Source organism: Penicillium soppii, assembly GCF_028829465.1.
Source record: "Penicillium soppii strain IBT 18220 chromosome Unknown utg000006l, whole genome shotgun sequence".
NCBI classification, from domain to species: domain Eukaryota; kingdom Fungi; phylum Ascomycota; class Eurotiomycetes; order Eurotiales; family Aspergillaceae; genus Penicillium; species Penicillium soppii.
The window spans coordinates 4915677-4943279 of NW_026643236.1; the positions used below are offsets into that span (position 1 = coordinate 4915677).

The following is a 27603-nucleotide window of genomic DNA, read 5'->3' on the forward strand; positions in this document are numbered from 1 at the left end:
ACTTATCGCAGTAGTGAATGATTTAATCAAGAAGCTACATATAGAGACGGAATCTACGATTGTCTAAGTGCCCTGCTTTACGTATATTATTTAATTAAGTCTAGTTGATTTGCTTAGTAAAATCAAGGCTTCGCTAAAGAATGATAACGCCGAGACAGAATGGTCTGATGATCGTGTACGTTTACTTCGTACGCGCTAGTAGAAACATGAGATCGCCGATACTCTGAATAAGGTATACTTCTATTTATGAATCATAAATTATGATTTAATAACACTAACTATTCTAATTCCTAATAGGTCCGAGGTCTTACGGTTTATATCAACGGAAGCCCTTAACGTAAGGAAGCCTTCCTGAATACCTAGCCTAGTAATACGCTACGGCTTCTTCTAATCTAGGATATTCGTACACGGTAGAATTCGACATTTCTAATGCTCCGACGGGCGAAGAGGCTTTATATCGCATTTAACAAGTTCTATTCCGACTATGATCAACACTATTTTATATTAAGTGTAGAGGGGTAGCGATAGATTGACTATCTGCTTTGTATTCTTTAGCCCTTTTTCACGCTCACTACGCTAGTTTGTCGTACTAAAGACTCGAGTATCCACCTTGTCTTTAGGATTTATAATAAGCTCTTTAATTATCTTGAAAGATCGATAGGTCAGCTTCGTCGAAAGAAGGTTCCCTAGAAACAGTTAATGCTTTCCTCCCTCGATACTACGAAAGAGAAACTAAAGAAATACTACGCCGAGACAGATAGTATCGAAGGTAATCTCTATACAATTAGGACGATCCTAGCGCCGTCGAGTAAGATAGAGTTCTTTTCAATAAGTGATTAGGACCTAGATCCTAAGATAGGAAAGGACTATAGAAAGGAATACCGCGAGAGTCTTCAGTCTTTTTTTAAGAGATATAGCCAACGTATACTATTAGAGATGATATAATCTAATAGCTAGTTATTCATAACTGAATCGGAGCTTAAGAAGGCCCTTAACGGCGATTCTTTATAACGATTAACTGCTCCGTAGTACGACGAGCTCACTAAATATCTCTAGAGTGGTAAGTAAGTAAGCCTACTTTATGAATCATATAACTAACCTTACCTAATTAGATACTATTAAAGGATCTATTCGGATTTTCTAGAAAGATCATTAGAGGGAATTCCCTATTCTTATAAGTATTACCCGTGATATTATGTTAATTCTAGCGACTAGTGCCGGAGTTAAGCGTCTTTTTAACTCTGCCCGGGATGTATACCACTACCGCCGGGGGTCGTTAAACCCAGAGACTGTTCGCGATATTATGTTATATATATGTATAACAAGATTCGATATTAAGGAGGAGCAGCGGCTGATTCTCTAAGAGTATCTTTTAGACTATAAGATAGCCGCTTCGGCCGAAGCACTTAATGTCCAGACATATGCTTTCGAGGCAATTAGTGATAATAAGGAGGATATTAAGATACGTCTTGATACACCGGCTACTATATTAATTACGTAAGTAACTCTAGACGTACCGCTACTCTTAGCAGTCGCCGCTAGAAAGCGGCCTATAGTTAATTCTGACGATGAGGAAGACTCTAATGCCGATGAATTTGCGGAACCAGATAAGAATAGGGCATCACCCTTACCTGACTTCCCTGATACGTAGCATCGTGTATCCGGTAGAATACGGAAGAAGTCGAGACTACTGGATGGGTATATAGCTTGATTACTTGAATCTTGACTCTTCAGAACTATAACCAGACACTACACTATAGATATAATATAAACCATTGATAATTGAAAGTTAAAACCCTAATTCGAAGCTGAATCCATGATATGCACTAAATCCTCCTGTAAGGGCATACATTAATGAACTTCTGTTTTATAATTACGAGAGAATATAGCCTATTTCTACATAATTTATATAGTTGACCCTAAGTCACGTTTTTTACCTATTTGTCATGCTTGTTGAACCTCAGGTTCACCCGCGGGTAACCTCCATGAGGTTCGGTCCAAGATAGAACCGCCCGGAGGTTCTAGGTCATGGAACCTTAACCTCCGGGTGGGTGAACCTCCTTGAGGTTCGTGAGGTTCACCCGCGGTTCCTAGCCAGGTCTACTCTTCGTAGTACATAAATAATGACAGCGATGTCATATCTTTCCTTCACGAGTAAGCATATAAAGCCGAAGCTGCTCGGTCGGTATAATCTGATGTGAGATTGTAGATAATCAGTTAAGAAATCGCCTTACGCTACCCTGCCAGACAATTGTAATAGACAATTCTGGTTTCTATAATGCTGCTATGCTTATATTGTCTAAAAACCTTTGCAATATTAATTCAAATATCTTCACTGCCGATAGGATAATTTAAACTCATATCTGAGTCGGGATAAAACGCGTGATAAAGGCCCGGGAAAATCCCCAAATTCTCGTTTGTTTTAGTTTCTAACATACATCCTCATATTTCCCTGCCCGTATGAAACTTAAAAAGCACCTGCAGTGAGATAACGGTACGCTCTTTAGATTTTGTTATTACCCGCTGTAGATGTTTCGGAATCTCCCGTGCGTGAGTGTGAGGGATTTTGGTGACCAAATCATTTCCCGTTGAATGGTGGCAGTTTATAAAGCTTATAAAGTAGCAAAACAGCTAAAAAGACGATAAATGTTGCTCTAGTGACAACAGCTGTTACTATAGCCATCACCGACCACATTCCTCTATTTGATGCGAAGACATTGATTAAGGTGGTAAGCAGTCCCGCACCGGCGTTTAAAGTCACTGGCCTGGTATATTAGTTAGTGGCTGTTTGTACTTTCTGGCTAATATAGTACCGAAGTTCCACTTATATGAAAATCTTATTCGTTAGCCACACGTAGTTTCCCCTTAGGCGTGGGAAGTGGAGTAGCCATAGCATTGCTGCTATGCCGCCCACGAGGAATAAATAGGCAATTCCGAGCAATAGTGGATTCTGAATAGTGTGGAATATAACGCGGCCCGTTTTGTTAGACGTCAAAACATGTTCAATTTCCTTCGATGTCTGGAGTGATGCGAAGGTACCAGGGATGATAAGGTATCCGGCTAGAAGCGCCTAGTTGGCTGTACTTGCTGTGATATTGAATGTTGCGTCTATTTTGTCCTCTTCCTTGTGTCACGAAGAATTCAGGATCAATGATCCTGAACCAATTCTGCCGTGTTCCACCGCCTTTCGTAGTTCGTGTTTTACATTGTTTGATTAGATGCCTCAGGCATCACTAACTTAATTGTTTCAGCGTGTTGTTTCTTTCTTCTTCTTTCTTTCTTTCTTTCCCCATGTTTAGTATTCTAGTCGAATGCACTCTTTTTCATCAAGACTTGGCTCGTAACACCTTGAGCATTCTTAAATATCGCTCTTCTTTGGCGTCCCTGGGACAGTGAAAGTTCTCTCTGGCTAAGGTAGCATTCTCCCTTATGTTACGAGCCAAGTCTTGATGAAAAAGAGTGCATTCAACTAGAATACTAAACATGGGGAAAGAAAGAAAGAAGAAGAAAGAAACAACACGCTGAAACAATTAAGGTAGTGATGCCTGAGGCCTCTAATCAAACAATGTAAAACACGAACTACGAAAGGCGGTGGAACACGGCAGAATCGGTTCAGGATCATTGATCCTGAATTCTTCGTGACAACCCCTTACGAAATTGCATTCAGTCCCTGAATGCTTGCTGGTCCATGGAAACAGGCATATTATCGTCGGGATGATCATCAACCACTTGCTTATTTGCTGATGCAGTTTCCTATTCATGCAGACGCTTTAGTGGTCTAGGTTTCGAAGGGTAGCGATCATGGAATTCTCTCAGTTTCACGGGTGCATGCTTAAAATTCCCGGCGGGATACCATTGTAGATCGACATCATGACCGAGCCAATCGACCCGGTATCGCAGCTTTCTGTAATGCAGTTTAGAGTCTATGATCTTATTGACTTCCCATTCGTCAGTTTCACCGATACGCAGTGGTGGTGGTGGATCGGTATGTTAACCACGTAAAGGCTCCGTTATAGCTGCTCTTCGCAGTTTACTGGCATAAAACACGGGGTATACCTTGATAGATGGGGGCAATTCCAATTTGAATGAGTGGCCCACTTTTTCCATAATCTTGTATGGTCTACTAGCCATGTGAGAAAGCTTCCTGCTCGGTCTGTCTTACAACCAATCCTTTATTGTCACGAAAACATAGTCATTCATATCGAAATCCACTTCTCGGCGGTGCTTATTTGCCTACTGGGTCTGCATTTGTTAAGACTTCATAGCCTGTTGTTTTGCTTCTTGCCAAATATCGTGTAATCGAGTAAGTATATTCGATGCCTCGCGCTCGTTGGTTATTAGTGTCGCTTGATCTCTCTAATCGAAAGATATGATAGGTTCGTAGCCACGTTTAATGAAAAAAAGTGATTTCTTCGTTATGTCCTGCGGTAAGATTGATGCTACGAAGTCCACCATTAGTAGACACTCTGACCAATCATCCTGGTTATGTTTAATATAGGGACGTAGTCTTTATGCCATATATTGATTAGCAATTTCACTCTGTCTATCAGTTTACGGGTGGTAAGCTGTTGATAGCTTCCTCTGAATACCAAGAATTCGATAGAACTCGGTCCAAAATTCTGAAACGAACTGACCACCTCGGTCTGAAACAATTAAGGACGGAATGCCGGAGATACGGATCATATTGTTAATGAATAAACGTGCCATCTTCTTTATATTAGTGTCTTTGTGGTATAGGATAGATATCGGTCTTTTTGTAAGGCGGTCTATAATAACGAATACTACATCAAATCCATATCGGTCCTTTAGGAATAATCGGAAATCCATTGTAAGATGCTCCTATAGTCTTTCTAGGATTTCTAAGGGGTGAAGAAGTCTAGGGGTTCGATCTCTCTAGGATTTTATCCGTTTGTATACTAGACAGTTGTCGACATACCTCTTCATATCGGTTGCCTAGCTAGACTAGTGGTATCTTACTAAGACTAACTTCTTTAGCTTCTTAATGCCGGGGTGAGTAACTAATGATTGTCGATATAGCTCGTCTAATAAGCGAGCTCGGAGGTCGTCCTAATCGGGCACTTCTAAATTACCATTATGAAGCAGAAGTTCATTACTGATAGTCCATACCGTACTACCCTTTCGGGCCATTTCCCGATATTCTTCTAGTTCCGAGCTAGTCTTGTTAGCATGTTTGACACGATCTATAATTAAATCCGTAACTTGTAATAGGGCGACCTATGTTAATGTCGATAGGGATTCGAAATGACTTTCCGGGAGTAATGCGAACTGTCGACTAGTATCTTGATAAGGTGTATCCTTCCGGGAAAGGACATCTACGACCACGTTTTTCTTACCCGGTCGGTATCTGATCATAAACCTGAATTAGGAAAGTAGCTCACTCTATCGGACTTGTCGTTGATTCATTTGTCGAGAAGTTATAAAGTATTCTAGTGACTAGTGATCCGTTAAAATTTTAAAACGCTCGGGTCGGGATAATCCTTTAAGTTCAGGTCTCTATTCCTATAAGGCACGGACAATTGCTAGCAATTCTTTGTCTCTGATTTCATAGTTCAGCTCTACTACTTGTATCGTTTTCGAGAAGAAAGCCACTAGATGCCAGAAGTCATCGTCTTTATAGTACTATGTAAGCACTACACCGACCACGTTATCCGAGGCGTCAGTTTTAACCCGGGTAAGTCGCGCCGGGTCATAATGTCGTAATACTAGAGCTATAAGGAGTCGATGTTTTAACTGCTGAAAGGCTGTTTCATATTACTTAGTCTATAGAAAGGGGACATTATGCCGAGTTAGGTAGTGAAGGGGCTTAGCAAGCCTGCTATACCCTTAAATGAATCGTCTATAGAAGTTACAGAATCCTAAAAATAACTAAATGCCCTTTACCGTAGTTAGGACTTTCTATTCTTGAACCACTCTGATCTTCTCTAGGTCTACTAAGATGCCGTCGGTGCTTATAATAAACCCGAGAAACTTGGTTTGCTAGACCGAGAATTCACACTTCTTTAATGCCACCTATAGCCCTGCTTCCTAGAGTCGTTTTAGGACTTCTCGGATATGACGATGATACTCTTCAATTGTGTTACTATAGACAAGAATATCATCTATAAATACTACCGTATATTCGTCTATATATTCGCGTAGAATGTCATTTATAAACCTTTAGAACGTTATAGGTCCGTTAGTCAATCTAAAGGGGACCACTCTGTATTTAAAGGATCTATATCGAGTTCGGAAAGTGGTAAGATCCTCGGCTTTAGGTGTTAGACGAATCCGGTGGAAGCCTTACTAGATGTCTAGTTTAGTGAAGAATTTCGCCTTGCTTGTCCGTTATAACACCTCGTTAATCAATAGGAGCGGGTAACAGTCTTTCTTTGTGAGTGAGTTTAATTTCCGGTAGTCTACACAGAAGCGTAGTCTACCACCGGGTTTCTTAACTATCAAGATTGGTGATGCAAATAGTGCTGAACTTGGCATAATGAATCCTTTATCGAGATTTGTTATAATATATTTCTTTACTTCTTACAATTCGTTAAGTGAAAGCTTGTATAATAGACAGTACCCTGGCTATGCCTCCGTTTTAAGTATGATATCATGATTAACACCCTTTCGGTGCGGAGGTAGTTTATCTGACTTTCTTTTTGAGAAAACTTCTACTAGGTCCTGATACTCTGTCGGCAGTGTCGCTCGGATCTTATCTATCTCTAGATCTGATGATGCTAATGATGATTTAATATCGAGGATGTGATCGATTTCGGTAAGCGAAGTGGAAAATACTTTAGTGCGTTTATCAGAAAGTGATCTTACCTATAGTCTCTGATATGCTATAGGACCGATGATACTGATATTTAGTAGACAGTTGAACTTAGATATATTCGGTAGTAATAGGTCGTTATTCCTCAGATTTCTCTACATTTTCTCGAGGTTTGCTCTCTACTATTAGTGATCTTGATGCTTCCGTGGTGAAGGGTCAATGCTTTGTTTAAGTAGCTTATCTCGTCGGTCTGCATCTGCTTGATACGTACTAGCGGTGCTTGTTGGAATAGGCTTCTTGAGTATCGTGATCGGAGTAGGAAGGGAAACCTGGTTGCATACTTCTTTAAACAAGGTTGGTTTATATGGCTAAATCATTCGACGACGGCGACAGTCGAGTAAAACGTTATGTTACGCTAGCCATATTCGTCTAAGTATCAAGTCGTGTTTTCTAAGATCTACTACCAGTATAGGTACCTGCTAGTGGACATGCCCTTTAATGTATATTGAAAGAATAACTGCATAAGTGATAGGTCTAGCTAGCTTATTATCAAATCTATTCACTAGGCACTACCTTTCTAACCTCTGAACTCGTAGACCTTACTGTTAGTATAATAAAGCTACTAAAGCTGTGTCGATGAAAATTGAACCATCTGCTCCGGTATCACATAGTGCTGAAATAGAAAAGGAACGTCTATTGATCATAAGCTCTGTGTTAAACACTAAACTATCATATGGACTTCTAAGTAACTTCTGTAAATTCAACGAATAAAGTGACACCTTTTTTCCGCCTAGGAGGGAGACTTCGCCTAGGCAGGTGCTTTTCCCGAATCCTGATTTTCAAATTCTTCCAGTTCGATGCGAGGAGAGGGGTTGCGAGCAGGAACTTGAGTAATTACTGCAGTGGTTACTAGACCTGTCTTTTTAGGACAATCACGAGTCATATAGCCTTGCTCCTTATAGTTGAAACAACGTCCTTCTCTTATTAGTGTTTGTCTTTTAGTAAATAGCAACGGAGTGAATCCTGAGTTTTCTTTCTTGATTCGAGTCGTGGAGGTTGAACCTGTCGACGAGGAAGTGATATTGTTTCCGGAACTAGAAATTCGTGCTCGGTTACTAGATCGTGATTCTTACTGAACGTTGATGTCGTGGGACAGACTGATATAGATCTAGACAAATTCATCGAAAGATACTGTGTTCTGATTCTTCTAGAGCATTACCTAGGTTTGTAGCAAGTATAGAAGCATAAGATAAAGATCTTGCTTGCGGTTTTCGATTAGAATATATGCTTCTTCGGCAAGCTGTATAAAGCTAGCTAGAAAATCGGTAAAGTTCTCCTTTGGCTTCATTTTCAATTTGTGGAACTAAGTGTATGCCTCGGCCTTCCTGTTTGGGTTGGCAAACACTGTTTTCAGGTGTATAAGAATATCTTCTGCATCGGTGTAGTGAGTAGCTGATTCAGGATCCATTCTTGGTGCGATGTGTAACTGTGCCTTTCCTTCGTAACGGCTTTAGACATATATCATTCGGTGGATCGGATCGGGGTAATGATCTGTATTAGCAAGTAGCTTCTGTCGGATCACTATTTGCTAGGTTTCGAAGCGAACTTCCTTGCCATCACTTAGTATAGGAGTATCAGGCATCTTAGTCGTTTTCTGAACACGAGGGATTGTAGCTACAGCCTCCATAATCGATGCGCTGCGCTAGTGGTTTCCTGATTGTAGCAGCTAGTATGCTATCTCATTTCTAGCATCCACTACCGTCTTTTCTTTCTCCTTTGCGATCATCAGGTGAGCAATCGCTTCCTCACGTTCTTTATCAGCTCGCTCTCGGAGTATGACGCTTTCTTCAAGTTCTTTGCTAATAGCATTCTTCCTGATTTCTAGCTCGTTGAATTTGACTTCAAGCTCTTTGTACTTCTTGACCATTGTTTCGAAGCGCTGTCGTGCATCCTGCCGAGCGAGAGTGTCGCGTACCGCTGGTGAGTTTAGATGCGAATGAACTAGACTAGCACCGGTGCTTTGGCTTCGTCCTCGTATTGGTGACGAAGGGTCGGAGGGAGGGAGTTCAATCGAAGTCGGATCATGTGTGGTCGTTTCTTCTTGATCATCGCTGTCAGCGAGTCTCGTTTGCTGGCTCCGAGTCATGCGGGGAGTCTTCTTCTTCGAATCAGCCATTCTTGCTGCTGATTGGTCGGTTCTGTCGATCTTTCGGTTCGGTTCGGAGGTCTTGGCTCTACGATGCCAAGGAACGCGAAGTGGGGCTGAGCAGGGCTGAAACCAATCACAATGATGGTTTGTACAGTCGTGCTGCTTAGTAAAGTGTTTTGGTGATGTTTAGTATTATGTTACGAGCCAAGTCTTGATGAAAAAGAGTGCATTCAACTAGAATACTAAACATGGGGAAAGAAAGAAAGAAGAAGAAAGAAATAACACGCTGAAACAATTAAGGTAGTGATGCCTGAGGCCTCCAATCAAACAATGTAAAACACGAACTACGAAAGGCGGTGGAACACGGCAGAATCGGTTCAGGATCATTGATCCTGAATTCTTCGTGACACCTTATATAAATTCGGGCTGGAAGCTGAATCAGCGTTCCTTGGGAATAAGTAGGTATGCTTCCTGGATTTTGTAAAGAAGATGATCTCTATCTGTCGAATTCTAATACTATATGGGATATTTATATAGATTTCAGCTAATATTAAACGATCTTATCGGGTTCGAAACTTAGTAGTTGATAATAAATTAATACGAAATCGACGGAGGTAGTATTTGAGATGACTTTATCACAATTATGATCATAGGCCCATAAAATGTGTTCCTGGGCGTAAATCTTAGGGAGCTTTTGAGAGACGCGCAGCTGGAACTACTTTTATGCTGCTGATTTTTGGATTAAGAAATGAATATGAGGCCATATTGTAATGGTCTTTGGGACCATACAATGGGAGACAGATCACTAAGACTGCCAAGCACTCTTTCCAACCTTTGGCCTTTTCCCATCAGGGTTTTGCCTGGTTGGTTTTAACGAGGCTATGCAGGACGAGGAGTAATGGATCCGACCATGTAACGGGAATGTTCCGTCTACGAAAAGGATTCGGACGTAGTGTCACCAACGAAGATGGAATCGCAATAAGCGATACCGACAGAGATAATGTGCCCCTGGGAGCTTCGTCCAAACGGGGCATAAAAGGGGGATAACTCCCTGGCCCCTATCTGGGGGACAAGAATTAGTCTCTGTACAAGAATACTATATCGTTGACGCTCCTCCACTATTCATTACCGATTCATCATCGTATCTTACCGGATTGACAGGCTGATCACCCCTGACCTGGTAATCTTCTTACACATATAATTAGACCTCGACATTTCCCGTCCATGGGAAATCTTTTTTGTCCATTTCCCATGGACAGTTTCCCATGGGAAATTTCAGCTTCCTATTTCCCTCCCACTCTAGGAAATGGGAATTCCCATGGGTCCCATAAAATTCCCATCCCATGCCAAGCCCTGCACAAATCACCTAAAATGGATGGATAACTTGCTGAGTTATCTAAATTGTTTACTGTTATTTACGCATGTTTTGGTCACTATAGCATTATATGAAACTTTTCTTCACTAACCTCTATATATTTTTATAAATCGCCATGTATATAGAGTATTTTGATTATATTTTGTATAATTACTTTAAAATTTTGTCCTTTTAATCAAAGTGTGCACTATGGTTTGATTTTTAAAGTCAAAGTATTATGTCTTCTATGAAACTATGAAAGATATATATATTTGAATACTAGGTCTATACTCCATAAAACGGATTGAGAACAATACTATTATAGATTAGAGAGTATATTGATCAAGTAAAGTAAAAACATGATTAAGATTATATTTCTTGTTATTCTATTTACTTTCAATAATCAGAAACTATATTGTATAAGTACAAGGGCTCAGAATACGTTAATATAAAGGACTTTATAGGCGAAATTATTCTTTTCACTTCAGCGGGGGATCATGTTGAGCCTGAAAATAAGAAATGTAGGAATTCCCACGGGTCCCATAGGAAATCCCATGGGAAATCCCATTGTTTATGGGAATTCCCATACTTTTGAGCCAATTAGTAGCGATTGCTACCTATATTAGTGGGTCTATTATGATAGATCATTTAGTAACTCCTGAATATGAGGACAGCGCGTTTGCTTCTATTAGGCGACGCGAGCTTAATTTTACAAAGGTAGGCCTTCTACCTTTATTCCTTTCTTACCCCAATCCCTTACCTTACTATTGATAGCTATAGCTTATCCTTCTTTATATATAGGAGTAGGCGCTTCATCAGACTACTTTTCGGCCAATCCTACTCATTCCCGCGTACCAGAACATCTTGAGATCTTCGACCAGAGTCTTGAACCAAGCCTCGATAGTAGCCAAAGGACTATTACATCTGCACCAGATACAACTATCCCCTCTACCCCGGATCTTGACTTCCAAATACCTCCTATTACACCTATTACCCTCCAGCGAATTAGTCCCGACCGAAGGAAATCATACATTCTTTATAACGAAATGACCAAAGCAGAGTTTATTGAATGGTGGCGACAAACTATACATGGTGGCTAAGAACATATCCAGAAGAAGATCCGGTGGGATGCGAAGCATATATCAGAGGGCTGGAAGCAGTTTGATCAGGTAGCGCATTATACTACCGGAGAGCCACTGATTCTATGCCGCCTTTGCGGAATCACACTCCCTCACCCTATGTCTAAGCCAAATGGCACTAATACTATCAACCGCCATCCGAACTCCGCAAAATGTCGTAAGAGCGTACGGCATAGCTCAGGGCAGCGATTTTTATAGCAGTCTTTTCAGACAGCAAAGGTATTGATATAAATAATCATCCTTATTTCGATAGCTAATCATCCTTATTTCGATAGCTAATCTCCTTATTATCAATTCAAATAGGATATCCACCAGCCTCGAGTACCGGTGTTCGAACAAGAGCGATAGGAGAGAGCGCAGATCGACCTTATCACAGCGCTTAATCTCCCCTTTGAATGTCTAAATCGTAAGCAATTTTCTACATTAGTGGAAATGGCCTAGTAAGCTCCGGTAAAACCTATATTGCTTCATCCTCGAACTGCACCTCGTCGACTTGAAAAACTAGTCCGTGAAGATCACAAAAGCATTCTTTCTACACTCCCATTAAATGCTAAGCTCTCAATTGCACTTGACTGCTGGACTTCTCCCTTTCAGCAAGCATTTCTGGCAATCACTGGCTATTTCATTGACCAAGACTGGAATTACCGCGAGCTTCTTCTTACATTCGAGCCTCTCTATACATCACATACTGGTTTAAATATGAGTATTATTGTTATAGATGTTCTTCAGAGATATGAAATCGCCGACCGGGTAATTGCAATTACCTCCGATAACGCATCAAACAATACAACTATGGTGGAAAAGCTACAAGAATCTATCGATTCTTTAAGCTTACCTAGTAGCCCAACCGTTGTTCGGATTCCTTGCCTTGCTCATGTTATTCAATTAAGTCTACGCGAGCTACTTGGGATAATGAAAGCCGAGCCCCAAAACGACACTGCAGACAAAGCTGTTGATCGAGTACAAGTCTTAGCTCGTGATCTTCGCGCTACCGACAAAAAGCGTGGAATCCTCTAAACTTTGGTTAAGGTACGCTTTTCCTCTCTATTAATTTATATAATTCACTAAGGAATACTATAGTTACGTGGTCTTGCTGTTTTCATTAATGCAAGTCCATAGCGACGTGCGGCATTTATTGAACCACAAACCCAAGAACCAAAGCTCGTCCCTATCTAGGATGTACGGACCCGCTGGAATTCAACATTTCTAATGCTCCGCCGCGCAAAACGTCTCCGTACTTCATTTGAGAAGTACTGCGCGCTAGACGAGCATGCTCGGTTCCGACTTACTATCTCTAAATAGCGCCAAATCGACTATCTTCTATATATTACGGAGCCTTTTTACCGGTTTACTACCGGTCTTTCGCAGACAAAGGATATCACCGTGCACAATGTCTTTAGAGTATACAATACGTTGTTTGATCACTTTGAAAAATCAATTAAACGGCTTGAACTAAAAACAATTCCTTAGAAAGTGGCAATGCTCGACGCACTAAAGGCTAGTATGGCGAAACTCTCTAGATATTACGAACAAACCACAGAGATATATGGCAGCCTTTATGGTATTGGGACTATCCTCGCTCCCTAGCATAAGCTGAATTTCTTTTTAAGCAAAAGCTGGGGGGATAGCGATGAAGTTGACTGGCCATTACACTATAAAGAAGCACTACATACCTTTATAAAGCCCTATTCTCTCCGTGTATTACAGACACAACCACTACAAGTAGAGAGGGTATAAAGGCCTTATATCGGTGGCACTGCTAGTGACATAGAGGATCTATTTGATAGTGGGCCGCAACCTCAAGTGTCATTAGATTCGGATTCGGAGTTAATAGTCTACCTTGATAAGCGTATGTTTCATTCTTTATCTTATAGTATATTTATACTAACCTATCATTAGCAAGAAAGAAAGTCCACCCTCTTCTTTTCTAGAAAGAACATGAGCACGAGTTCCCTGTCCTTACAGCCGTTACACGGGATATTCTTTCAATCCCTACGACCGGTGCTAGTGTTGAGCGCCTTTTCAATACTGCGCGGGATGCCTGCCACTATCGCCGTGGCTCATTAAATTCAACAACTATCCAAGACATTATGATGTTCCGGTGTACTAGTCGGTTTGACGTTAAGACCGAAGAGTATAAAGAAGTCCTTCTTTCCCTCGAGGCCGTACGGGCTGCAGATGAGCAATCGGAAGCCCACCTTTCTCTAGTTGACCATATATCTATTAGCGATGGCGAAGATGTGAGCGATAAGGATAAAGACGAAGACAATAATGTTCTGCTAGTTATTCAAGATGAGTTCACCAGTACAAGCCAGCGCGAGGATCGCTATAGAAGCCAGCTAGATGTCCAGGAAGATAATACGCAAGCATCTCAAAAGCGACAATCAAGTATGCTGGCTGAAAGCGACGATGATAATGACCATCCCCTTCCAGATAATAGTGGTACTCAACGACGGGCTGGATTAAGAGATGCACGGAAGCGCTGTAAAACTAATGACCCCTAATATACATATTATAAATAGAATGAAGAGAGACGAAACGAATATAATTCTAAATATTTAATACTCTTAATACTCAATCTATACTATAATTATAAGAGAATCAAGTAAATGTAATACTGAAAAATATAGGAGAAATCTACATAACTTATGCAAGTCACGAGTTTCTAGATTTCTGCTTACTAAAATTTCCCATGGGATCCCATCATGGGAAAGCGGGTTCCCATCCAACATCATTTCCCGCCCATGGGAAATTATTTTTGTCCATTTCCCACTTACATAATGTCCATGGACATCTCCCATAGCGGGTCCCATGGGAAATGTCGAGGTCTACATATCATCGGTATTAAGAACGAACTTTTAGGTATAAAAGCCTACTAGCCTTATAATTTGCCTTTCTAACCTAGAAGCTACTAACACTCGTGATAGCGGTATGGCTAGATATTATTAGAGAAGGAGAGGACTGGACCTTTGTTGATACGGACCGGCTAGGAGAGCTTGTGAAGGGGATGCCGTTTCCTGAACGCTAATATCCGGATTTAATTTACTTCGCTGGTAATAAAAGCCGAATCAGAGCCCTCCGATCTTTCCTTCTATAAAAAATGTCACCCGTAAGGGTGATAATAGGCTGATCCGCCTATATATTGATGATAAGGCTATCAATACGGATAGCCCTTTTATGATTACTGAGAGTAGTCTATGTTTACAGCAGAATACTGGCGATACAAAATGGCTTAGATACGCGACCACCAAGCATCGAAGATACGTAATCTCGAATGCGGGAGGCTTGTTTTCCGCTGAATTAATATAGGAAGAAACAAAAAGACAGCTCGTCCTACTATGGACTCGGGTCTTGTGCTTGTTTGTCGAATCCGAATCCGATCTCAAAGCCACGCAAAATTTGCTCTAGCAACCATATAGGTAGCTGCAAGTCGGGAGCTAAGCTATTCGATCTTCACCCGAGGATTTCATTATATTTAATAATAAAATTCACGGGCTAGCGATCGCCTTACCAAGATATGAAAAGCTGCGTCGGATAGTCGAGGGAGGGAGGGTTATATTCCTCGATCTGAGTTTAAGAACCAGTCTTTCTGACACGATTGCTTTTGAGCCGTTGTGGGCCCTTATACCCGAGAAACTGCAGTCAGTCTATTCCGAAGATGAGAGAGTCTGTGGTCGGTTTTCTGCATTTCATCTAAGCTCACTCTAGTACATAAGTGTTCTAGCTAATGGCTAGCTCTGGAAAGCATCACTATTAGATCTGCTGGCTTAAGCTCGTATAGGGTTCCCTAAAACCGAGAAGAAAGATGAATTTATGCACGAGCTTTTGCACAGCGCGATATCCTCTGTCAACTATAGTGCTGTCTTAGAAGGGTTGGCCGAAGTTATCGCTTCGGCTTTTCTAATGAATGCTTATCCACCGGGCATACACGGTAGGGCTGATAGTCCCTAACTAAATACTAACGCTAACGATTTTAGGATTCCCTCCCTCGGTAGTTTTTACCGTCCTATACGAGGCTTATTGTATAGGTATCTGGAACTTTTATCCTTTTGAAAATCTCACCGAACGCATTCGATTACGCTTTGTTGAAAGGTTCGCGGAATTGAGCGTCAACAGAACTTCCTTATCTATCCGCAAAGATGCACTTGGCCAATTTCATCGTTAGGGAGGAAACCTTTATTCCACTACCACCTGCTTTGTTTGCTTGCTTCGGCCCCCCGAGCATATGCTACCATGTACACACGCATTGTATGACACCTGTGTGGCGATATTTGGGAATTTTGAACCCTCTAGGGCGTATCAAGTAGAAATTGTCCAATGTCCGATTTGTGAACGCAAGTGCAACATGACCATCCGTCAACTTCCTCCGACAAAGCGCCCCGTTATTCTTAGCCTAGACGGAGGAGGTGTCCGCGGCCTCATCCAGCTGGGACTTCTCTGTGTATTGGAAAAACGCATTGGTATACCTATTGCATTGCTACCGGACTTGTGCGCCGGAACGAGTGTAGGTAGGTATGACCCCGGTGGAGAAATTGGTTTTTATGTTTGAAAGCTTACAATAACTTGCTTCTAGGTGCATTGGCTGTAATTGACATCTTCATCAACGGTAGTTTGGCTACCAGCTGCTTCCTCAAATTGCCCGATCTGGCACGAAAGATTTTCCGTCGTGAATACAGGCATCCGATTCTTCGCTACGCCCATTGGCTGGCCTCTGCATTCAATCTGACCTCCCACGGGCTCTACGATTCGAGAAATTTGTCGGAAACTTTACAAGAAGCCGTCAATCCTGGTCGTCGAGTCTTTGACGTTCCTATCATGAGCCCCTCAGGCTGTCGAGTGGCTGTTGTAGTAAGTCGTACCACCGATGGAAAGGCATGCGTCTTAGATCAGCGTATAACGGGCACTGCATCAAGATGTATCTCGGTGTAAGACCTCTCGCTGCAATAATACTCATCTGATTTAACCGCCTCAATTTTAAATAGGAAATGATTGATCTTGACTTGGCTATCAAAGAGCAGACTGGGACGAGGGTCTTAATGGCGATCGGCTCGCTTCTGAGTGAGAAAAATTCTTCCAAGCATGATCTCGGATCTTTCTTGCGGGTCTTGATTGGATATGCATTCACTATGATGGGCCCGGCGAGGGAAGAGATTGCTAGGTTCGATAAGTGCAAGACCGTAGGAATCTGCATACTATCCGTCCCAAAGTCAACTATGAGACTCTTTCGGTGACCTTATCTTAAGACCACCACTACCTCGTGATCTCACAGTTGGCAGGATTCTATCGTGGTCCGTCTGTGTTTATTGAGTGTGCTCTCATCCTTGTGACACTCCACTGTCCCTCTTCGGGAACGGTGGACAGCGATAGTGTTGTGGATGGTTATGGATGCCGCTGTAGTTGGAGTAGACCATTAGGCCAATCCAAGGGAAGGTTTATGGGAGCTATTCAGCGCCGAGGACTGGATTCATTATTCCCAGGATCCCATTTGACGCTTCCCAAGCCGTGCCAGCCTATGTCAGCATCCTCTCCGGCTCTGGAAGCCTCGAAATAGTCCCGGTGAGCTTTTGGCACTTGCCAGCATACTCACCAAATCCGCTTCAGAGTTCACTCCCTTCTTCAAATCGGCGAGCTCCTCTGTACCCGCATATTCCAAGGATATGGCGCGAGGGGGCAAACAAGGGCGAACAGTTCTCCCCGATAGGTTTATCATCTGATAACTCCTAATCAACTTCCAATACGGGCCTGGTGGTACTCGACGACATCTCCCATAATACTAGGGCTGCCTACCCCTTACGTATGCTATGGAATTATGAATTGAATGAAGGATAAACATGACCATGTCCCGCAAGTTCCCATCAGGGTTCTAAGCACAGAATTTTATTGATCAAATAGTAGAATTCACCATTCGAATTCCAAAAAGTGGGAAAGCAATTCACTCAGCTATGTACACGTATCTAGCTTATGAGACCAACAATTCTGCTTGTGATAGTCCAATGATTTAGCTAGCAAGCCAGGTTTGGATCATCTTTTCTAGGTCAGGCTTGAAAAGCCACTCCATGTTGAAGTCTTCTGTTCCAATGACCTCGGTGAGCTCATTTTGGCCAGACTCGGGCAAGCGACGGGCATTCATTTGTTGGGCCAAAGTGATCAAACGATCAATCCGTTCCTGTCGGCCTCGTTGCCACTTTGGCAAAACTGAATCCAGCGAGTCCCCGTCGCATTGACCGCGAATGAGAGCATAGGTGTAAGCATCTTCAAAGACTTGATTGGCTCCTTGCCCTGACGACGGAGGGATGGCATGCGCAGCATCTCCAAGCATAGATACTCGACCTCCTTTTGAAGTCCACTTGTCCATCTTCGGAACTTGGTAGAAGGGCCAGATCGATACTGACTCTGGTGTGATCGCCGAGACCGCCTGACGGACGATTTCTGGGAAATCTTCCGTTCCCTGTCGAAGGAACTCGACAGATCCTTCTTTGTCGGCCAGGAGATGCTTCCATCCCTCCCGGTCATGTTCCTCAATTCTTCTCTGCTTGACAATGACCAATTCAGAGCCATCAGGGAAGTTGGGGGCGAGGATATAGGCACCATGCGTCTTGCTCATGATCGTAACAGGCAATGCGTAATCCTTAGGCAGCGCAACTTTACTCGTAGGGACTGTTGCCCCAATTGCCATGACATTCATGAACTTAGGTTCAATGTCACCATGCACATAAGAGCGAACAAGAGAGTGAATACCGTCGGCACCCACGAGACTGGCGGCTTGTCCAACAGTACCATCTTCAAATTCCCAGGTCACCCCAGCTTCTGATTCTGATAAGATTCGATTGAACTTTTTGCCGAAAATGATTTGAATATTCTTCTCGGCACATTTCGCAAGCAGTTCTTTGATCAGAACTTTTCTGTAAACCCGAAGGCCCGGGTATCCATATTTGCTCACGCTGCCGATCTCATACGTGTCGAAAGGCTTGTCATCCTGGAAACGGAAGTGGAAAGCTTCGCAAGGGTAGCCCTCGCTCAAAACATTTTCATAGATACCAAGCTTGTCGATGATCTGAAGAGCATTCGGCGAGACGGTGATTGCACCTCCAATATCTATCGGCGCAGACCTGACCTCGTAGACAGTAGAAGAGATGTTTTGTTGATGTAGAGACAATGCAAGAGTAAGGCCGGAGAGACCGGCGCCGATAATTGCCACGTTTTCGTGGGCCATGATAGAAACTTGTCGTTCTTTTGATGTGGAAAATTGTACCTGAGAAAGAGACGGGCAAGTGCAATTTTATATGTCGACAGATCCTTAAAGAAATCGTTTGATTAGCCATCAAGTATGGGGGGATCAGTGGGTTTTTCGAACAGTATGTTGAATAATACGGTAAGAGTATCGCCGTCATTATCCCGTGCTCCGTCGGTGCAGCTCCATAAGGGGGTGGATGATTGACGAAGCTTCCTATCAGAAGCACTGTAGGCATGAGTGTTGTGCCGATAGTCCGCTCTAATTTTACGGGGGGATGATTCCCGAGAACACGTAGTAGCACTTAGCTTTAGGGCCCAAAGTAGGGATCTGCCACCGCAAGTGGCGGGCGTGTGCATAAGGAGCGTGTGCATATGGCCTATCCCTAAAAAGGTACTGCTGATCTCCACTTTTGTTGACCATTGGGACAAATATTGGCGTACGCCGTCCACAAAAGTTCAAATGGGGCAGGAGATCAAAGTACTCGGAATCCCGGCCGGGAATTTGCCGAGATCGCCCTAGACCTGGAGCCGATGCGGCCCGGTACATTCGCCCTCCTCCTTATGTCATGCACGTTGCCGTGGAAAGGGAAAGGCAAGGAAATTCTTTGACGAAATCGGCAAGACATCCACTTGTGGATCTCAAATCGTGATTTCTCGCTGTATTTTGTAATATATAAAAGCCCTCCCTGCATTCGTTTCAACGAGTGCTTGAGCCAATATTCTAAACCGCCAACGAAACAACATGAGTCCAAAAATCGCTGTGGTCATTGGAGCGGCACGTGGAATCGGCCGCGAGCTGGTCAGACAGCTGAGCGCGGATTCCAGTATGCAAATTATAGCGACTGTGCGCCAACCAATCGACTTCGGTGCTCCCAACGTCTCATCCATCATTCTCGATCAGGCTATTCCTTCATCTATCACCCAAGCCGCGTCTCAGATCCCAGAGATTGATACATTGATTATTAACGGTGCTTTTGGCGACAAAGACAAGATGCTCGGGTGCCCAGACGAAAGATTTGACAAATATCTCGACATTAATGTGAAGGGACCTCTTCGAATCATCAAGGCGTTCCTTCCGGCAATCCTTGTTCGCGAGACCAGACAAATTGTCTTGACATCTTCTCTCTGTGGATCATTACAGAAGCAGAGTGAATTTGACCATGGTTCTCTTGGCCCATATTCTCTGACCAAGGCTGCTGGCAACATGATGATGATCCAGCTGCATCATGAATTACTTGACAAACAGGTCACTTTGCTATCTTTCCACCCAGGCTGGGTCGCAACTGATATGGGGGGGCCCAGGGGGCATGCCCGTTGAGACATCCGTTGCTGGATACGTCAAAGTAATCAAGGAGCTCAAGCTCGCAGAACACCCCCAGTTCATTGCTTGGGATGGATCGATTGTTCCGTGGTAGAGAAAATTGGTCTCGAAGCCGAACGGGTCAGAAAGGGTGGATATTTGAGTTGTATATATTCTACTCCAAAATCAGATATTCCATAGAGTCAACAAGATAGTCTGAAATCGAAACATTTCACTTAAATTGATCTCGCTGATATTTGCGTTCCTTGGGATAAGGCAGGTTCAGCTCAATGTTGGTCTTTAAAGCTCAAGGATGGGTTGATGCCCCAATACAACCGTGATGTTCAGAAGAGTGCCTTCGTCAAGTCTCAATTTGAATTGTGTACCTCTCCTGTGGGAATTCTGCCTTATAGATTAGATCAATCTGATGTTGCGCAGACTTTCGTCACGGAGAATTTTAATCCCTGACCTTTCAGGGAGTCTCTGACTATCGGCAATTACCTTTCCCCTTGCACGTGACCATTTTTTTCTTCATAGCATAGGCTACGCCCATACTGATGGTGGTCGGGAAAGACCCTGGGGCATAGACAGAGATTGTATGGACTCAACGTCATCTATCGTTTATCGACGCACATTGGGCTCGAAATTTCAATTGTTTCTTTACCGAGTGCGATGGGGAAAGAGCGTCGGACTAATGAAACTCCGGCGGTTAGGATCGCCACCGACATTCAGCAAGACGGGGAAGCGAAAAGTCAAGTGACCATCCTTCTCCCTCCTCTGGAATTGAGCTAACGAAGAGTGGACGAATACAGGGATCATGAATAGTACTACTGCCTGTTATCGATGTCGACAACAAAAAGTAAGTCCCATGAGTAGGTTGATCGTGTTGGAACTTTGCAGAGTAACTTTCTATCTTACAGCGTAAATGTTCCCGAGACCTACCCAAGTGCCGGCGTTGCCGCGAATTCGAAGCGGGCTGCGAATATCCGCTACCTCCTAATCGAAGGCTGTTAGCTTTGCAGCGATGGAATCGCAGAGTCAATCACAGTCAAGGACCCCTGTGAGTTCAGTACCCAGTCTGCCAAGCCTGTGAGCCCATCAGTCTAATGGCAGACCATAAGTTCACACGCCATCAGTCTCGTCGACGACAAATTTGCCTTGCTTGAAATTTATTTCTCCCAATTTATAAGTGCAAGCATATTGTTCGACAAGGACAACCTTTATCTCAATTATCGACATGAGAATATCCCGAAATTTCTCTTAGAAAGTCTACTTGGATTTTCGTCCATCTTGGCAACAAGAGCGATGCAACCGCATCACAATTCTCGCACAGTGCACTCATATACATCTCGGCATTGTCAAAATGATAGCTTTCAATCCAAATTCTTGATGTCACGGGGAAGCAATGTCATGCCTGTCGTGAGGGCTTGCTCATCAGTGGAAGATTTGTTGGCCTCCTTTCACATCTCCCTTTACTGTTTTGCTCATGGCCAAATAAAGAGAGCGAGGTCAATCGCAGGTAAGATACGAAACTTTCATGCAAGGTGAAGTTCGCTTCTGAACTCTCATTTAACAACATTGCGATAAGATTCCACCTTTCAATCCTGTCTTCGTTTGACGCTTTTGTGGCGAGCCAACGCCATCGAAGTCTCCCCACAATCCGCCTTGAGTACTTTTGGGGTGTACTGGTTCATCCGCTGTTTCGTACAGGAACCAAAGTCCGTTGACTCATGTTTCATTCTAGAATTTCCTGACAAACCTGCATTGTCACGGGTCAGAGAAATTCTACGTTTTGTTCAAGTGGGCCGAAGTTCCCCATATCCCCTTGAAGATAATGGAACCGAGAAGCCATTCGCCAATTTCAGACTTCTAGCCCTCATGGGATGCTGGTAATACTCGGAATTCCCTAAATGTCAAAGTTGAGATTTCTAAAGTCACTGATTGCATCTTTGCAGGTTCCGAGTTCGTGAATTCGTCCATGATCTACACAGAGTCGAAGATCCCGTCTCCATGATATCTCGGCTGACAAAATTGGATATCCACATTACCGCTTGCTATGAATCCCTAGATACAGAACGGGCCTTTTCTCGAGGCTCCGACTCGATCTGGCGGCACTGGTCACTTGTTTCTAAAATTCTCTACCACCAGTGCCGAGCCGTCGCACACCTATACATCTATTTGTGCAACCTGCGGAAAGACGCTTCCGAGCATGAGTTCCTCCAAATGAGTGCCATAATTGCCATCCGCCATATAATGTTAATGTCTGAACCCCTGAAGAGTTTGCTTGTGATGAGCCGATCGGGGCAATCTGGCTCCATTCCACCATTCGTTGCGTATTCAACTTTCCTCGCAGCCTCGGTACAATTGGGATCAATTGTGCATTTACGCACTCTTGAAGGACAATATTTCCCCGGAAATTGGGATCGCCTTTTGAGTACCCTCCGCTTCTGTGCCTTGATCAACCTTTCTACTCTAAACCACTTACGAGGCTTATGGACCTCGGCACATATATTGGTAAGCACTTCGCCAAGATATACCCACTGAGTTCGTTCTTCGTGCATGATTTTAACATAGTATGTAGTGGGAGAAGCTGCTGACACTGGCATCCCATGCTTCAATTTCAATACCGGAAATAGATGCATTGAGGCCAAATCTTCAGTCAATGCTAATGACGGATCAAATTACCACCACTGATACTGAGTTGCAGAGCCTAGTGTCTGGTCATTTCTCGTCCATTTTGTCAATCATTGATATTACCGAGCCATTTTACCTAAACTCTGAAAGCGAGAATCCATATCAATTCGACCATCGCTTTTGTGGTACAGAGACTCCTCACGCGCCCAAAAGCCACCCTATGCACGGGAATGTTATGTCTCCAATGAACGAAGTGGATCAAAGTTTGCCCGAAATGCATGATCATCTCAGCACACTCGGGGTAAATTTCTTTTAATGAAGCCTATCATATCCTGGTTGTTTGAGTTGATCGATTTGCGCATGATATTTCAGCCCTAGCTTGGCCAGAGGTCGATTGGAATTGAAAATTCAATATAATAATATCGAAAAAATACTAGTTCTTATTGGATTGAACGAAATCCGAGAGGCAAAATCCGATACCAACTTGAAGGTCATTACAGATCTAATTTGCACATAGTTTCTATTATCAGAATCTAGGCATCCCGCAAATTTAACAAATAGTCTTTGATCTTCACGAGTTCAAGCCGGAACAAATTTCAGAGAGGCTTACATGGGTCTATTTGACCGAGACGCGGTTTGCTTATTCCGACTCGCGAGAGGACCCTCAGAACACATTGAATGGTGGATGTGACCGAATGATTTCTATACCTGGCCAAACGCTGTCGATTCCTGCATACATTAATTCCCCATGAAGTCATAGATTGCCACGTAGTTCCTCCGAACTGACTTACGATTCGTAACTCTCAATTGAGGTCCCCCGCCCCACCCTCGGGTTCAATTTTTAGAGCAATTCGGGGTTCATAGCGCAGGACGGGCATATCGGTACTTATGCGGGCCGATGGTAGAAATCGATCCCACGGTTTGAGTCGCCGCTAGTGTAGAAATAGAGTTTCAGTTTACTTGGTGTACTGTGGATCATCAGTAGTAGTGAGGATGGTTTTTCAAAATGTGTCCCAGTCTCCTAAAGGGCGATCATCAAACATTGAAACTATCGAGATCTGCACCAACTTGTTATGGCCGATAATGCCGGGAACTATGCCACGCGTCAAGATTCGAAAATGGGAAGTAGCGGTCAACGTAGCTAGTTGATTCAAATCAAATCAGCTGATCTCAGTTGTGATGCCCGGGAATCAGCTCCGGAATTGGGTTTCCGATTATTCCCAGTGGTGGGAAAAGACTACAAATGTAATAGAACCAGGTCGCGTTTGATTGAAACCTTCATTGGACAAGAACAGATGAACAACATGATATACAACTAGCTATTGCCATATAACTGCTCTTCATCCTAGATCAACTTAAGCCTTGGCGGCAAACTCCTCCATGGTTTCCCGAACAGTCTTCCTTCCCTTAATTCTCTCGAGCCACTGGGCTACAAGTGGGAAATCCTTCTGCAAATTGACTTCCTCGTTGAACAGCTCAGGCACAATTTCAAACCAAGGAAGGAATAAGATATCCGCATAGCTGTATTTATCGCCAACGAGGTATTGCTTGTCCTTCAACGCCCTCCCCAAAACCCCTGTCACACGACGAATCTCATTCACATATCGTTCCTTTGCGCTTTGAAGTTTCTCAATATGGAACAAGGTGAACCAGACCGCCTGGCCAAAATAGGGGCCCTGACCGGAAACTTGGAAGAAGAGCCATTGCTTTGCTTCAAAATACTCGGCCGATCCGCGGGCGAAGCCGAGAGCACAATCATGGTCGTACTTCTCAAGTAGGTATTCCAAAATAGCTCCAGACTCCCAAACGGTCATGTTGGCGTTTGGGTCTTGAATTGATGGAAGACGGCCGTTGGGATTGATAGCCTCATAAGGATCTTTCTTCAGTTCATCAAAGGCAATATCTTTGATCTCGTAAGGAATGTTAAGCTCCTTTAGAATGATGGCAACCTTGAGCGGATTAGGGGCATTTCCATGCGAGTAAAGCGTGATAGGTTGCAGGTTCGCCATTGAGAAGGTTGTGAGGGTTTGAATATTGCAGAGAAAGTTCAAGTTGGGGAGAAGTTTTGGAGTGTCGGTTTGTACGGTACATATAGGCCAATTATGTGATTGGAAACCGGATTACTTTGGTGACAAATAGCCTTTACCTTCCAATAAGCGCAAATGGCGCCTTAGAATCCCATGGAATGATCTTCCCGGTGGATGGTTCATACATCCTCGCCCAATAATTGGAAGGAAATATCTTGATTCAAAGCTGTGGCTGTCCTTTTCACAGAAATTTTCCTCATGCAGTATACAGATCGTTGGAGCAAAAGCCTCTTAAAACGTTGACTAAGATGTAGTCTACCTCAATAGAACCCGTATCGCCTGAGTTGCAAGTAAAATGGTTTTCTCTACTAGTAACACCACCAAGTACTGTATGGACTTGAATCCTGGTGAATCATTGGCAATTTGTGGTTCTTTAGCCAACGCCAGCTACATAGGGAGCGAAATCACATTTATAGAAGTTATATTACAAGTGTAAACAAAGTGAAAAAGCTCGACTTATGAGGGAGAGTTGCATTATACTCGAGTGTCACTCCTGTTCGGGACTCCTTTCCCACTAATGTTTTGTAATCAAATTTGAATCTTCTCTATCTTCAGTTCCCGATAGCAACGGCGTGTCCAGTTGGTGAACTCAACGACAAGGTGCTGACGATGCTGTTCGAACAGGATTTCAGGGGCCGACGCTGGAAAGTAGATACAAAGATTGACATCAAATCCAGAACCCTCGGCGTGGGGCCGGAACTGGTGTAGAACGTATCCGTTAATTGAACCGTCGTCGGTGTGCCCATAACCAGTGAGTCTGAGAGGGAAATCTTCGTACATGTCTCTCAGCTGGAAAGGTTGAGATGCTGGCTCGAATTTAATGAAAAAGCGAGAAACCCAGGGACCCAAGTTTTCGATCACTTTTTCGTTACCCGCTTCATCGGATTGAACAACCCAATGTTCAGGTTGGCCCGCGAGCATGTAGGGAACCTTTCGCTGGCAACGGTTGCGGAACCAGGGAAGGAATTCATCCATCTTCAGACCCTTCACGGAGAGCTCAATGCGTGCGGGCTTGAAGTCGCCCCCCTTATTTTCAGCCAGAACTTTGCGCCAGAATTCATTTGATTCGTCGATATCAGGCTGAATCAACTCTTCGGTGGCCTCAAGACCAAGGCGCTCTTTGATCCTTTCCAGCGCCCGGCGTGTAAAGCGAAGTTCGTATTCATCGGCCGTACCAGCAATGGAGGGACCGAATGTCACCTCCGCTTTGAAACCTTCCGGATACTCAAGAACTTGAGAGGGCATGATGGCAAAAGGTAATAAAATGATAACAATAAGTGGGTGGTAAAAGAGCACGTATGCTTATTTGTATGCAGAAAGGATGGTAGCGTCTCGAACATTTCAAAATTGATGATGTCATCAATGTGCTGGCCGACGAATAACACGATCCACCACAAGCTGGGTCCCCTAGGGAGCGTAGAAGGTACAGGGGACGCATGAGGTCCAACTCCCCGAAGATTTTCCATCACAGTAGGGCGTGGCAATAAATGGTAACATTTGTCCGAAGGTAATCACCACAAGGTTTTTTCTCCACCTAGACGGTCCGCTTAAGCTCCGAGAAACCCATAAAGCCTTGCAGATCGCCCCACTCGATCGGCCCGCACAAAGCCCGAGGAACGTCCCCGCGATTGTACCGGGCCGCACAAGTCCCGATGGACGAATGCGCACAGGGGCCCATCGCTGCGTCGTGATGCAACACGCTGCCGGTGGACGCTAGGTTTGACGGTGGTATGCGAGCCCGTGGACTATTCTGCCCCGCCCTCAGCCGAAAACCTGTTTTTACCTAACTTCGCTGCGGCGCTTCGCACCTACTCCGGTCCAATGGGAATACCTGGAGAGCAGAGTGAATCGATGAGCCCCTATGCTCGAGGACATGCGATTATGATCGCCAAAGAAAAATTGAAATTCAATAATGATCAAGGAACAGCTTGAGAAATTTTGATGTCCGTCATGTCTCACGTTGTTCTCAGCCGTTCAAGTTGCGCGTCTTGGCCGCGGGGTTTTCAGAATTCCCAGAAGTGTACCCGAAGGGCAGAGACATCCCGGATCTGGCAGACCTCAAATGCCATTCCTTTGCTCAGCTACTCTCTTGAATTACAACACAATTGAATTTTTGTCTATCCAGCATCGAGCACTTTGGAAAGCCGTGTCCCCTATCCCACGGGAGGGTGTGCATTCACCCCTGAATGCAGGTTAGGGTTTTCCTTTACTATGGGAGGAAAAAGTGGGTCCATACCCTGAATGCAGGTTAACTTCTTACCCCGAATGCGCTAATCTAGAGGACTCGGATCGCTCTGAAAATTTGGGAAGTTAAAATAGTGTATCTGGCACTGCTCCAATTTGCATCGGAGCTTGCATAGCCCTCTGGTTGTTGAGAAAATGGTGATTGAAAATGCCGGGTTTTTCGAGATGTTTTGATGGGGTGCGGGAATCTGGAGGTGCGACCGGGGCCTGAGGCAGCCACTTGGTCACTGCGATAAGATAAGCGGGTCGTATCCTGACTTCATGTAAACTGCGCACCCCCACTGCCGAGGGCTACAGACCTCTAATAGATCTGAAATTTACAGGGGTTATAATAGAGAGTGTTTTATTTATCTAAGTGAATTTTTAGACTATATGAGCATATATATGTGGGGTGGAGGGTGATCAAAAATGGGAGATGTTTTGATGGGGGACAAGAAAGGCTTGGCACTACAGTCAACAACACTCTCCATTCTTATCGTATATCTTTTAAACCATGCATGTTATTCGCACTATATATGCCATTCATGCTGCTCACCAGATTCATGTTATTCACCACATTCACGTTATTCACCCATTCATGTTGCTCAACTATTCGTGTTACTCACTGGATTCATGTTATTCAGCCATTCATGTTGCTTACCACATTCATGTTATTCAGCCATTCATGTTGCTTCAGCCATTCATGTCATTCAGC

General features: G+C 43.7%; 8 protein-coding genes across 8 annotated transcripts; 5 read left to right on the plus strand and 3 right to left on the minus strand.

The window, feature by feature from the left end:
- Nucleotides 1-11806: 11806 nt before the first annotated feature.
- On the plus strand, nt 11807-13915 carry N7529_009246 (HAT dimerization; the record flags this gene model as incomplete). The annotated part of the gene is made up of 3 exons (XM_057244773.1): nt 11807-11817; nt 11839-11851; nt 13343-13915. 3 exons carry the CDS (start codon nt 11807-11809, stop codon nt 13913-13915), a joined length of 597 nt encoding a protein of 198 aa, XP_057096311.1.
- Nucleotides 13916-14191: 276 nt separating this feature from the next.
- N7529_009247 (uncharacterized protein) lies at nt 14192-14439 on the plus strand (the record flags this gene model as incomplete). Its single annotated transcript, XM_057244774.1, has 2 exons — nt 14192-14273; nt 14339-14439. The coding sequence occupies 2 exons, from the start codon at nt 14192-14194 to the stop codon at nt 14437-14439; spliced, it is 183 nt and encodes a 60-aa protein (XP_057096312.1).
- A 1317-nt stretch (nt 14440-15756) lies between these two features.
- N7529_009248 (uncharacterized protein) lies at nt 15757-16642 on the plus strand (the record flags this gene model as incomplete). Its single annotated transcript, XM_057244775.1, has 3 exons — nt 15757-15919; nt 15985-16259; nt 16394-16642. 3 exons carry the CDS (start codon nt 15757-15759, stop codon nt 16640-16642), a joined length of 687 nt encoding a protein of 228 aa, XP_057096313.1.
- A 767-nt stretch (nt 16643-17409) lies between these two features.
- N7529_009249 (FAD-dependent oxidoreductase) lies at nt 17410-18624 on the minus strand (the record flags this gene model as incomplete). Its single annotated transcript, XM_057244776.1, has 1 exon — nt 17410-18624. One exon carries the CDS (start codon nt 18622-18624, stop codon nt 17410-17412), a length of 1215 nt encoding a protein of 404 aa, XP_057096314.1.
- Nucleotides 18625-19386: 762 nt separating this feature from the next.
- On the plus strand, nt 19387-20059 carry N7529_009250 (NAD(P)-binding protein; the record flags this gene model as incomplete). Its single annotated transcript, XM_057244777.1, has 2 exons — nt 19387-19890; nt 19916-20059. The coding sequence occupies 2 exons, from the start codon at nt 19387-19389 to the stop codon at nt 20057-20059; spliced, it is 648 nt and encodes a 215-aa protein (XP_057096315.1).
- A 702-nt stretch (nt 20060-20761) lies between these two features.
- On the plus strand, nt 20762-20958 carry N7529_009251 (uncharacterized protein; the record flags this gene model as incomplete). Its single annotated transcript, XM_057244778.1, is given in 2 exon segments — nt 20762-20803; nt 20821-20958. 2 exon segments carry the CDS (start codon nt 20762-20764, stop codon nt 20956-20958), a joined length of 180 nt encoding a protein of 59 aa, XP_057096316.1.
- A 2975-nt stretch (nt 20959-23933) lies between these two features.
- On the minus strand, nt 23934-24587 carry N7529_009252 (glutathione S-transferase family protein; the record flags this gene model as incomplete). The annotated part of the gene is made up of 1 exon (XM_057244779.1): nt 23934-24587. One exon carries the CDS (start codon nt 24585-24587, stop codon nt 23934-23936), a length of 654 nt encoding a protein of 217 aa, XP_057096317.1.
- A 606-nt stretch (nt 24588-25193) lies between these two features.
- N7529_009253 (uncharacterized protein) lies at nt 25194-25910 on the minus strand (the record flags this gene model as incomplete). The annotated part of the gene is made up of 1 exon (XM_057244780.1): nt 25194-25910. One exon carries the CDS (start codon nt 25908-25910, stop codon nt 25194-25196), a length of 717 nt encoding a protein of 238 aa, XP_057096318.1.
- Between the last annotated feature and the right edge of the window lie 1693 nt (nt 25911-27603).